This window comes from Strix aluco, chromosome 5 (assembly GCF_031877795.1).
Source record: "Strix aluco isolate bStrAlu1 chromosome 5, bStrAlu1.hap1, whole genome shotgun sequence".
NCBI lineage: Eukaryota > Metazoa > Chordata > Aves > Strigiformes > Strigidae > Strix > Strix aluco.
In genome coordinates this window covers 38,138,861-38,152,686 of record NC_133935.1, presented here as the reverse complement: position 1 = coordinate 38,152,686, position 13,826 = coordinate 38,138,861, and the positions used below count along the sequence as shown (strand labels likewise).

The following is a 13,826-nucleotide window of genomic DNA, read 5'->3' as shown; positions in this document are numbered from 1 at the left end:
GAAAAAATGCTAACACTGAGGTCAGTCTTATGTATCAAAATTTCAGACAATTCTGCAACCTTGGAATAACACTGTTCCAAAGATAAGATAGTTAGTGCTGCAATTCTATTTATGCTGAGCATCTTAAAAGCTCACTTCTGCACAGTATCCAGGGATGAAATCTGTTTGCCAGAAGAAAAAGCTGTAAAATTATTTGAATAAGTTGAACAGTTGAACACTTTTGTTCTTTACAGATTTTAACAAATTGTATTGGTCATTATAAACCATATACAGACACTTCTATTTTACAATTGTGATAAAATAAACAGAAGAATCTATTAAGAAAAGAGAGGTTAGAAAACAAGCAATCTTGCAAATGACAACTCTAGCAGTCCAGCAACCCATGTGAGAACAAATACAATTAATGCCCTACATGTCCATTTAAAAAAATATATACTTTCTAAAGCATACAACTGAGCCAAAAATTCTGGCTCAAGACTCAAGTTTTGCTACTGAATTCTACCTCTGAAGTGGTATATTTTGAAATGCTTCTTGAAAAATAAAACAACTTGCTGCTGTTACAGGTATGCAGAACTTTTTATATATGCATATATAAAATTCAGGAATAAACCACATAAAGAGCATACTGAGGCAAGCTGCCATCTTCACCCTCCTGAAGTTAGTGGCAAGGCTCCCACTGTGTTTAGAACACATTTCACCCTCAGAATACAAAACAAAGTTGCCATTCCTTTTTCATTAAAGAGAAATGGACCACACAGGATCATTAACATTCATACTGAATAGTGTTCCTGAAATAGCAACACACCACAGAACCTTTTTCATCATAGCCGGGCAAGATAATCTTACTGCTACTTCATAACTAGATCCACACGTCACATATAGAACTGCTATGAGCTACTTTATGAAGAGTCAGTGCAGGGCACTAACTTAAACTTTCAAGTAAAGGGGGGGTGAGGAGGAAAAAAAGATAAACAGTTACTGTTCCCTTGAAGCAGACTGAGATTCTGGGAAGCTTTCAGGAATGCTATGTAAACCAAAAAAGAAGCAAAGCCTCTTGACCATCACCAGACAAGCTATCCAAAGGACAGCCAAGAGCAGCAGCTACACACAGTTGGAGATGCTGCTCCACATCCTGCACTACTCTTCTCTCTCCCTCCCTGGTCTGATGATCAATACAGCAATGAATACTAGTGTTTAAAGAGCCACTGCCCCTGACAGATGAGCATCCTCTGCAGTCATGAATGGCCAGACAGAGCCACAAGCAGCTACTGCTGCTTTCATGAGAGAAGAGCTGGGTTTGCCTGACAGCCCCCTACCTCCACGTGTGACTGAAGCCCATGAGCAGATTTGAGGCCACAGAGCTGCCAAGTTATAGTCACTCAGGTTACATCAGTGGACCCAGCAGTGTCTCCTACCTGGATACATGTTCCAGCTGCATCCCTGATATATAAAGGGATATGTGGACACACACAAGCCATCTCTCTTCCCCAAGCCTTGATTTCCACAGAAAGAAAAGAGGAAATGAGTTACAGCACTCAATGAAGAGCCCTGAGCCTTCAAAGCTCACAAGATACAAGGGGGAACACCACACTGAGCCCTTCTTTTATAACTGCTACTTGGAAAAATACACATAATACATGTTAGTAGTGACAGTGGCCAGGCATTGAAAAATGAACTCTGTGGTCACTGATCCAATTTCAGAATAGTTATGTCAGTAGAAGGTTAGAAACTAAGCATTTTTCCCTATAGATAATGCATCACAATTTTCCTAGAAGAAAAACAAACAAAAATCCCACATGCAATGGGTTTAGAAGTACAGCAAGTCTTATACTTTAGGGAATACACTGGTTTTACACAGAAGGTCTCTTCTGTGCTACAGGCCATTACTGGCCTCTGCAAGGCAAGCCAAGCCTCATAATTACAGTGCTTTATAAATGAAGGAAAGGCAGTTCCTGCTGGTCTGAGAGAACTCGTCTTATCTACTTGTCATCTGCTCTTCTCAGTATAGCTCCTGAAAATATAAGAAACAGCTTGCTTGCTTGAGGTTGTAAATGAGCTTGAAAAACTGTGTCAGTCTCTTCCCGCGTTGCAATGGAGTTATAAATGGATGTACGTAGCAAAATGCAATATATTCTATCCTGCATTAATGGCTCCTCCCTCCTCCCTGACATCTTCTTCAAGGATGGCAAACTGCTCAAAGTGGGAACAATTTTTGGGAAGCTAGCCTTACCTTTTCCGATTCTAGGCCCAAGTCCTCCAGGGCCAAGATTCCTTGGCTAGCATACCATTCTTATGGATATCACCTTTCAAAAAGCTGCGTAAGAAGGTGGATGCAAACGGCTTTAAGTCACCGAAACTGAAAGAGGAAGAGTAGCTTGCTGCGACTTCTTCCTATTCCTGAAGTGGTGTTTGGCATTAACCTGACATAGTAGAGGAATCTCTCAAAGTATGGTTATCTTATGCATCAATCTGTTTCACTTCACGTTGTTAATGGAATAGCAATATATTCAGGCAAGGGCTCTATACTGTATAGCAGTACTTTTGCCAAAAGCTTGATTCAGTGTTGCTGGTCTGTGGAAAAGTACAGCATGACAATTCTCACCATCTCAGTTCTGCACCTGATTTAATGAGCCAAACCAAGAGTCATCCTACTAAAGGCAAGTTTAATTTACCAAATTTTAATTGCACCTTCTTATAATCTTTGCAAATGCTGCTTTAATATCAGATTACCATCACAGAATGGTTAGGTGTCCTGGTTTAACCAGGATAGGGTTAAGTTTCCCCAGCAGTGGGGGGGAGCTCTAGCCGGGTTATTCAGATACCATGCAGACGTCACATCCTGGCAGGTCACATTTTTCCTGGCGCGGAGCGCGGTGCACTCGTGGTTTTGTACATCGTGCTTCAAACTGCTGTATTTGGTAGCTATTTTGCTCTGTTCATTGCTATCACTATTACTGTTATTGTCATTGCTGTTGTTTGTTGTGTTGCTATTGCACTGTTGTATTAAACCTTTCCTTATTTCAGTCTTGGGGCTTTGTATTTTCACTCCCTTTGTGGGGGAGGGGCAGCGGCCGTGTGGTCTCAGACCCCGTCAGGGGCTAAACCACCACATTAGGGTTGGAAGGGACCTTAAAAATCATCTAGTTCCAACTCCACTGCCATGGGCAGGGACACCTTCCACTAGACCAGGTTGCTCAAAGCCCCGTCTAACCTCGCCTTGACCACTCCAGGAAGGGGCATCCACAACTTCTCTGGGCAACCTGTTCCAGTGTCTCACCACCCTCATAGTGAAGAATGTTTTCCAAATATCTACTTTAAATCTATCTTCTTTCAGTTTAAAGCCATTACACCTTGTCCTATTACTACATACCTGTGTAAAAAGTCCCTCTCCAGCTTTCCTGTAGGCACCCTTTAGGTACTGGAAGGCTGCTATAAGGTCTCCCTGGAGCCTTCTCTTCTCTAGGCTGAACAATTCCAACTCTCTCAGCCTGTCCTCACAGGGGAGGTGCTCCAGCCCCCTGATCATCTTCATGGCCCTCCTCTGGACTCACTCCAACAGGTCCATGTCCTTCTTATGTTGGGGGCCCCAGAGCTGAATGCAGTACTCCTGGTGGGGTCTCATGAGAGTGGAGTAGAGGGGGAGAATCACCTCCCTCGACCTGCTGATCACACTGCTTTTGATGCAGCATGGGATACAGTTGGCTTTCTGGGCTGCGAGCACATATCGCTGGGTCACGCTGAGCTTCTCATCAACCAACACCCCCAAGTCCTTCTCTGCAGGGTTGCTCTCAATCCACTCATCTCCCAGCCTGTATTTGTGCTTGGGGTTGCCCAAACCACACACAGGACCTTGCACTTGGCCTTGTTGAACTTCATGAGGTTTGCACAGGCCCACCTCTCAAGCCTGTCCAGGTCCCTCTGGTTGGCATCCCTTCCCTCCAGCGTGTCAACCGCACCACACAGCTTGGTGTTGTCAGTGAACTTGCTGAGGGTGCACTCAATCCCACTGTCCATGTTGCTGACAAAAATGTTAAACAATGCTGGTCCCAATACTGACTACATTAAATACACACTGTTTAGTCTCTGTGCTTTCCTTTTTCCAAGATTGACAAGGTTGCTGGTAAATACACATATATAATGTGTACAGTTCATATATGGTGTTACGTATACACGCAACAAAAAGCAGCTTTCTCCTTGTCTCATTTCTTCCCTTACCTCCATTTATTACCCCACAACACATGCTTTCTTAATGCAAATACAAAACACAGGAAGCAAAAAGGGCTTTGATAAAAGCTCTCAAGGAATATGTAATAAGCTGAAAAAGCTTCTGGAGTTTATTCCTGTTTTCTACCATTCATGACTCTGATAAACAGCCAAAAAATATGACAGGAGTACAATCTCCAAGCTAAGAAGCGGGAAAACCAATGAAGAGAGCTCAAAAGGTCTTCAGAATTACGATTTTTAGGCAAATGTAATATTTCAAAGAGTATTTTTTTCTTTTAATGTGTGAGATGGCAATACTGTCTAATAATAGGTAAACATAAACTGCAGCAATTAGAAATCTGCAATCCTAACAACCCTGAGGATTTCAGTTGTAACATATTCATGACTGTTAAAATATAGTGTTTGTTTGTACATTACGATATCCCTTGAGTTAAGCAAAATGGCAAAGGAATTCTCAACTTCTGCAACACCAAGAAACGTCTTGTTACAGTCTTCAGTGCTTCCCAAGGCAACGCATGATGTGTGTTTCCATTTTAATGTCAGCTGACAAGCATAGGAAATAACAGCATTCTCACCTGTTTTTTCTGTTCTAGCTCTTTGACTGAACTCTGAAGTTTTTGCAGCTCCTGAACATACACAGCTACCTCCTGAGGTCCTTTGGCAAGTTCAGCTCTTAACTGGCTAATGGTAGCCTGAACAGACAAACAGAAAAGTTCATATTTAAAACAAAGCTTTGCATGCATAACCCAACAAAAGCAAAATGTCTGGTAGCAAAATAAAAAGCATCTTATATACAAATAAACAGCTTAAGAAAAAAATCACCTGCAAACTAATCTTAGAGCACCATCAGCCACAGAAGTACCACTGAGTATAATTTTCATGCTGAGATTAATTCACGTTCTACTTCAGAAGACAAAAATTGGCCCCAGTCCAATAGAAAATGCCAGGTTGAGTGCACAACCAATGAAAATCACAACAGATTATCCATTAATTGTTATCACAGTTCTAGCTCAAGGTGAAACCCTCCCAAGTCATAGAAGTTACAATGGCCAAATCCCTGTTACGAAAAATGCACTGGAAAAGGTACTAGAAGCGAGTCTGGCATCTGATGCAAATTTGGCACCTAACTTTTGGACACATCAACCCTTCAGGTCAGCATAATCAGGGGAACAATACTACCCTGTTAAACAGGATTGGTAAAAACCAAAATATTTCAATGACTGCACAGTATTTCAATACAGTAATGGAAGCAAACAAGAAAAGCACTTTAGATGGGTAACAATGGCTGCTCTAAAGCATGCTGTGTATGAATGCACTCACTTTGAATACACTATGTAATAGTGACCTTTTTAAATAAGTTTTCTTTCCTATTGTTCTGATGACCACAGATTTCAGCACAAACATATAAATACTGAATTCAAGAATGGACTAAAGGAGAACAGAAGTAGGAGACAATAAACATACTATTTACAACCTTCCTACAGAAAAAGGAAGACCAAAGAGAACATATGAACACATTATATGACTACATATAGTTATTAATTCTGACTTTCTGTAACGCTGTGCTTTACAAGGCTTTTTCACTACAGAGTTGTGAGCTAAAACACATCCTGGGATCTGTCTTTGGCAGACAAACATTCCAGGATGTTCTCAGAAAACAGAGTATGGATATTTCACTACTGAGAAAATATAATGCAGAAAACATGCAGAAACTTGCTAAGGACACCACTGCAGCCTTTCAAACTAGAATTCTAATTTATATGCATAAAGATACATTTCTCTCATTCACAATTCAGTAAGCCCATCCCACATTTCATTCTTAACATGGAAGTATATCATGGATAAATATTCATTCCTGATATTGCCTGGCTGATGTGTCTGTATGGCTAATGAACCAATAAGCAAACAGGAATGTATCTGTTTAACCACCTCTTGAAATTATCTTGATACAACAGAAATCTACTCTAAGAATAAAAAGCTTTCCAAAAAAATTTACCTCAAATTTAAGTGTCTCCATTAGAAAGCAGAAAAAATAAAATGGATGGATGAAAGATGGAAATAAGCAGTCACAAAAACTGTTAGTAGACACACTTCCTCAAATTTGTTTGCAAATATTCTGGTGTTTTTAATGCCTTTGATTAGTGGGGAAAAAAAAAAAAAAAAAACCAGTCCTAGCTTTATTAAATTTACCCATAATTTAATCTACTAATTTTGTTTAATTCTGTGGGCACTCAAATTAACAATCAAGCCTAGGCCCTGTATTTTATGAAGATTTATCAGATACTGAAACAAATCCCAATCTGCAGAGATTCATAGAAATAATGAGTTCCACAGCAGTGCAGCTGTTTTCATAATGTGTTTACTATGCAAGAGTCACTATAGCAAAAAACTAAACATGGAAGGAGTAGCTCAGAATTAACATTCATCTGAGAGATCTAGACACCAGAGTTTCAGGTACAACTCTAAAATAAGGCATAAACACTCAACAAACAAACAAAAAAGAAAGGACAGCAATAAACACATTTAGGCAACAACTGTAGAGCTATACTGTTCTTCACATCCCTCTCCTGCAGCATTTAAAGATGCTCATACAGGGTTAAGATGATCTTTGTTATTCTCTTCACCCACACCATAAATTTAACTTATTTTAAAGACATGTCACTTTGGAAACCAATTAATATACATAGCCTCAGCCAGCTTGGCAAAATAGCCAAGGATGGTGTTAAGAACCACATTACACTTTCAGCCCTTGAGGTGGTCTTAAAGAGCAAAGCTGAGATGAAACGTGGCCTGTTATGGCCAGAATTGTTCCCATTCTGCCAATAAAGGACGTCTATTTCTTGTTTTCTTATGGCTAACACTTTTCACAACTGTGGTTTTTTTAACAAAAGTAGAAATGTTTTCACTGCTACAACTTTGAGTAATTTTTATTTTTTTTAAAGTCTGATCTGTCACTTTACATCAACAGAAAAGCTTTTATTTTGAACATGTCTTGGGCTATTGTTGCCATATGTTGGAATTAAATAGAGAAGACAGTAACACTTCCAAGAAGAACCAGACTGCCACTGCTTACCATGTTCTGCCATGCAGCAACTCAGTCTTCTCTGGTTCAGCCTACATACTGATGATACTACACAGACATCTGATATTATTATAATTGCTGCAATGTAGTTTATAATCCTTCCATACATCTAAGACTTCTTATATGAACACATCATAACAGCTAGGGGCATCATGCAGCCTTCTCCATGATCTACCATTACTTCCAGGAGGACTGAAAAAAAACCTTCCTCACTTTTCTTTTTTCCTGTTAAAGGCTGAAGTTTAAAGCTACATTTTAAAATGGCTAGTTATGTCAAAATTTTAACATACCTAATTTGAGGGAACAGGAGAAATTCATGCTTCTGTGAGAACGTTTTAAGATGAAAGATTTTTGTTACGCCCATGTCACTATGTCATTTTATCTTCACATGAAAACTAAATATCCAAAACCACAAAAGACTACAGAGACAGTATTTTGAAATGAAATTTAAATCCCACAGCATAATTGTGTGATCTCACAGTTAAAACCAAATTACAATTAGGCAGCAACTTACATGGTCACATAACCACATTATATGCATAACTCCAACTGTGATATTCCTTTTTTCACATCAGATGAAGCTCTTGACATACATAATTTTAACTTGAAAACAATGGTAGATTCATGCTTGGTACAATACTGTACCCTTGTACAATTCCTGGAGCTCAATATATCTGTTGGAGTGTGGGGAGGCAGGAGGGAAAGCCCTAAGGAGTTTAGAATAATGCCGGGCAGCACTTAAAGCTCTGCAGTGCAAAGAAATAGAAAGTTAAAACTGCTTCTGAAACTTAGGGCACGTGAAACCCCAGAATAAAAATATATCAGAAATCCTTCACATTCACGAATCTCAACAGGACAGAGGATACTAGGACTCCTAGAGAAACCCTAGGCATTCACTCACGTAAGCTGGGGAATTCTGCAAGGACCCCACTTCACTAGGGGTCAACAGCTTTGTGTTGAGAAGTTTTGCTGGCACTGCTGCATTGATGGGGGACAACAGAAAAGGGGAAGGGCAAAAGTAAAAGTTCTCAAACACAGCTGACAGTCTTTAGTGAAGACTGTTACACTGTTGGGTCATCTATCAGTACAACTATACCAACCAACCCACCGGTGAGCTGCAACAGCCAGCAGGAGAATTCTTCTGCAGGTATAGATTTACCAACTCCTCAGTAGAATAAATCATATGTTAGACAAAAGCCTTTTTGGTGATACTGTATTTTTATTAGGATTTCTTGCCATTATCTCTGTTGGATATTTCCCTCACTGTCATGTAAACAACATCAAACAGGCTTTAGTCAGGAGTGATCCGAGACATTTTGAGATGTAAAGTGCCTTCTTAAAGATCCAAGTCAGAGCTGTTGTATCCCTTTTTCTCCATCTTGTATGGAAGCAAAGTGTTCACTGCTGGAAAACCAGATGAACCAAAACCAAGAAAACTGAGTATTTGCTATGGGAGAGGCAATTAGCTTTGCTTCCTTAAACACGGAGTTATTATCAACTCTACATGCAAGAACAACAAAAAAGGACAAATATTTTCAAAACTCCCACCAGCAACTTAAAAATTCCACTGACTGAGCCAAAGCAGGGTAAGTCTTCACAAAGTACTTCTGAAGAAACCAGCATATTCTGAAACTCAAGTAGACAGTGAGGTCCCTCTTAAATGAGATGAATTTAAAAAGTTAAAATCCAGAAAATATGGAAGAAAAAAAATGTAAATTGATAAAAAACCTAACATGAGAACAATAGATTTTATTTTATACTTTAGACTTCAGCAACAAAGAGAGGAAAACTAAGGCGGTGCTGCCTGGAAACAGAGTGCAGGTGACAACCTAACATCTTGATCTTATGACACAGTGAGGCCTGGCAGTCACTCACTATCTGCTCCGGTCGGTAACAGGCAATGCTCGGAGGCCATTATGCAGTGGACTGGGGAGGGTATGTGTCCAGAACAGATTTGTAGTTTACGCACAAACTATTCCTACAATAAATAACAGGTGTAAAAAGGCCTCTCATGTGACAGTAAAAACTAGAAAAAACAAAAATGAAAACCAGTTTACAATATCCACTGAGATTTTAAAATCTTGTATAAATTCAAGAATTATATACATCCTATAAGAATATTGAAATTATTATCTACCTAACTAATCACTTCTTTTTATGTATTTTTAACACTCTAGCATCCATTTTCAGGCACATCAACTCAAACATTATCCAGAATCATCATTTTCAGTAACAACAGTTTTTATCTGCATGTAGCTCACTAAGAGAAAAAAGTGTTTGAATCACACAGGTACTGCACTATTTGTCTCTTCCCAGTACAAAGAGCACAGCTCTGCCAGAAGGTTTTTTCCTCTGCTATCAGGCTCCTGTAGAAACTTTTTATGCCAAGAAAAGGTTTTGAAATGAAAAGCATGGGGGCTTTTGGAGGGTAAATATTTGACAGAATTATGCAATCTACTGTAATGAAGAAACATGTCCATTAGATAAGTTAGAACACTCAGTTAAGAAAGAGGCTTTTTCATGATGATGAATTAATATTTTCTATTTTCATAGGAAAATCATGGCAAAGCTAGCACATACATCTTTAGGTATGATTATCACCTCTGAGTTAGCCTGCTCTGCCTGCAAGTGCTTGCACTCGTCTTTCAGCTTCTCAGATTCTCTCTCACGTTCCAGTGTCATTTTGTCCATCAGTGTCTGAACTTGGACCAGCTCCTTTTTCAGGACAGCCACATCTTCCACACCAGGCCTTTGTAGCTGAAAAGCAGAAGAGTAGCAGTGAGCAACACACTGTTGGCAGATATGCTTCCAGTGTCAGTCATCTCTAAAAATCTTTCAGATTGTCAATTTATAGACAAGGTAACATATACAGTATTACAGCTGGTGGGGGGGTGGGGTGTGTGGAACCAAAAAACACCAAAACCACAGAAAAGTACTTATCATTCCCAAAGGAAATAGGATTTAATGGCTGATAAATGGGAAAAGGTCTCAAAGATTAAATTTCTGTAATTTTTATGTAGGTAGATGGCTGGGTTATAGGAGTGAGATCTTCCCTGGAAGAAAACACTGAAGTGACAGGGAATCAATGCAAAAAAAATTATCTGAAGTCACAGTTCTCTGAGAAGTAGGCTGCACTGACTTCACTACTCTACAGAACGCATTACCATATATACTTTGCTGCTGTAATACTCAGAAGCCCATCTCAGGACTGAGACACCTAACAATCCAGTGCTACACAGACTTTTATAATAACACTGCCTCTGTCTTCAAGAACTATTTCAGAAAACCACAAGAACAGACACAAAAAGGGCAGCTGAAGGAAATGTCTTGAAGGTACTCTCAGACATGCCTCACACAAAACCCATAGGTAAAATCTGTTGGGAATTACATCTAACGCACCGTAACATCCCTCAAAATAAAAAGCTATGGAGGAAAAGGAGAGGGAAGGCAACAGTGGGCACTGAAGAAAGCAGACAAAAGGAGTGCTGGCATCTAGAAGACAAAAGGTACAGGAAAACGGTAAGAATGCAGAAGGAGAAAGGAAGACAAGAAACAACTAAACTGAGAGGAATGGATAAGTCCGGTGGCTGGGCAGGGCCAAGAGGGACTTCTGAGCCCTTCAGGGCAGCCAACTGCGGGGAAGAAGGGGGATAAACGGGTCCTAATTTCCTCCAGAGTCTAAACAGCAGTTGAGTGGGAGAAACTAGGAAGTCCCCTTCACTACTGCTTTAGAAGTGGCACGACTGCTGAGTCTCTGGGATTGCTCCCTGGAGCCATGGCTGTATACAAAAGTCACCAGGAGCCAAAATCCTGGAATACAGACACATTGGTATCCAAGCACAAGAGGGACAACATTAACATAGGCATGATGATGACAGCTGCTAGCCTTTCAGCCACCATGTCACAAAACACCTCTCTGAGCACTTCTTATGAATGCAGCGGTCCAGGGACAGCCAGAGCAAAACACCTCATGGAAAAAGGGTGATCTAAAGACAGCTGTGGAAGTCAGAAATGGCATGCTCCAAGTACAAGCTGCACAGCACATCTGTATGTGTAATACCCTGCAAAACAGCTGAAGGGTAGAGCATCAAACAAGCAGACTATAATATAACATAGGGTCAATTTTAATATATGTCAGAAACAACATATATTTCCTCACTGGAAAAACACTGAAAATATAGGTCAGTGAAACAGATCAGAAACAATGCTGTTCTGACAAGCAGATGTCTCCCAGTTCAATAGTTTGACTGCTTTAAAACTGCATTTGCAAGCATTTAATTATATCCCTCCCTTGACTTGAAAATAACAAAAACATTAGTGTGATGTGAATACCAGCTCTGTCTTTAAGTCTTCCACTGTACTTCTCTCCTTCTGCAGTTCTTGTGTCAGGTTTGTCACTTTCTGTTCTGCACCTTCCCGAAGGCTGATTTCTTCATCATACTTCGATTTAAGATCTAATAAGAAGGAAGTTGAATAAATGATCACTTGCACAAGTTGCACAAGAACAGAATCATACCTCATGTTAATATACTCACCCACAATTTCAGTGGCCAGTTGTGCAGCTTTTTGCTCAAACAAGTCTTTCATTTGCTTAATGTTAAAATTTTCTACTTGGATCTCTTCTAGTTGCCGTTCTAATGATTCTAGTTCCATAAAAAGAACAGTATTATTTTCTGGAAGAGCTAGAACAATACAGTTACTCACACCCATAAAGAACCATAGCAGGTAAATAAGTAATCCAAATTCACTTATCCAATTAGCTTAGCAAAGTGAACAACTTTACTGAAGTTAAATATCTACAAGCATGATGCTGGAACCTGTCACTAGTTGAGTACTTTGGAGTATTAAGTACATATTGGTTTTCACTGGTCACAAATAGCCCTTCGGATCACTGCAACATGCTGCTGAATTCCAAGCCTCCAACTGCAATAAAGCGCCCTTTAATCATGATCAGTCAGATGATACCTTATGTACACATATGGAAAATTTTATTCCATGAGTGCCTCATGGAGAAAAATACAGAGCAAAAATTATTGGTCTGCAAAACAAAAAAACAAACAAAAAATTCATTGTTTTCTTTGCTAGCAGTGAGTACAGAAAAAAACTAAATAAAACCAGCTCTGACAAATGCTATAGTTTAAATATCAACAACCACTGTCTTTCTCAGCAAAAGACTTGTACTGAATGCTTGAATACATGAAATGATTAAAAACATGTTCAAAACTACTCATGAGAACTGCTTTCAGAGTCAGGAGAACTCCTGTCTCACTTCTAGAAATTACAAACCTCAAGCCTCTGGAACATTTCCCCAGACTACAGCTATCAAGAGCTATCTATCTTAAGCACTTAATGAACTTTTTTCCCAGTAATTGTACCATTCCAGCTTTGTAGCTCGTTAGTTTACCAAAAGTGCTTTTTCATAAACCTAAAAGCTACACTGAAAAAAATTTCAGAAATTCCATAACAGTGCAGAAATTAATATAATAAAACGTTAGCCACCTGTAGATGTAGTCGTTGTCAATCCATCAGACTTAGAATCCTTAAGAAAACAGAATAAATGCATCATTAGACAGTAGGAATGAAAACTACTACTTCCAAAGTTCATCCCATTTTTGGAAACAAAGGGAAATAAAGACTTCTGTGCTCAAATACTGCACAGCAGTGTAAAAATACCTGATTTCAAACAGTTATATCTGGAAGACCAGAAAAGGCCAAGATGATTTTCCGTTTCATGTATCACTACACTATCAGGCTTCCAGACTTGCAAGATTGCAGTAACAATTCCCTCCCCCTCCCTTTTCTCAATATTGAAATTGCCCTAAAAACAGAGGTTACAGACATCATTAAATACATTCTGAGAAGGCATTCTGTCAGAAAGCGATTTCTGAGGTTTCTAACAATTCAGTCTCTAAGTAGCTCATAGTAATAAAAGAAGCGAGCGCTTTCTTAGGGCACAGCACACTACAATTTGCCTTGCCTTGTTTGTTCAGTTCATATGGACATCTGTGAAATCCCACTACTGTTCTCTAAAAGTTCTTACAAGAAAAATCCCATCACCCTTTCTCATAACAGATGAAACATCACATTCCATTTCTTTTCTTTAATAAACTGAGTTCTGAATAAGCCCAACAGAAGGAAAAGTCTGAACTGAACTTGTAGTGACTTGTATGGAAGAATCATTATCTATTCTGACTACGTTCTTCAGAATTGTATATGCAGTTACATTATGGAGAGATAACTAGCTTTGTCTTCAAGAACATGTCAATATTCAAATTATGGAACTAACTAAATCAGGCCACGTGCCTTACAAAAAAGGTATTAATCTTCAATGTCAATGCTGATGATAAACCTGCTTCAAGTATTTTAAAGCAATTACTTGCTGCCGCTGCCCCTGCAATTTCTCTAGTTCCTTCTTCAGCTCTTCTGAATACCACCTCTCCTCCTAGGGGGGGAAAAAAAAAAAAAAAAAAAAAAAAAGGAGATGGGGGAGAGAGAAGTGTAAATTTCATTGCTTAAGACA

The 13,826-nt window shown here is 39.3% G+C and overlaps 1 protein-coding gene across 6 annotated transcripts in view; it reads right to left on the bottom strand.

Moving 5' to 3' along the window:
• Positions 1–13,826, bottom strand: part of EEA1 (early endosome antigen 1) — a 78,295-nt gene that overhangs the window by 37,646 nt on the left and 26,823 nt on the right. For 5 of the 6 annotated variants that reach the window (XM_074827073.1, XM_074827076.1, XM_074827075.1 and 2 more), the window contains 6 exons: positions 13,683–13,748; positions 12,806–12,845; positions 11,842–11,949; positions 11,639–11,760; positions 9,908–10,063; positions 4,800–4,916 (listed from right to left, as the gene is read on the bottom strand). In XM_074827073.1, the coding sequence (XP_074683174.1) occupies positions 4,800–4,916; positions 9,908–10,063; positions 11,639–11,760; positions 11,842–11,949; positions 12,806–12,845; positions 13,683–13,748 (609 nt within the window). Of the gene's footprint in view, positions 1–4,799; positions 4,917–9,907; positions 10,064–11,638; positions 11,761–11,841; positions 11,950–12,805; positions 12,846–13,609; positions 13,749–13,826 lie in introns of those variants that run through there. The other variant, XM_074827078.1, reaches the window with a different exon arrangement.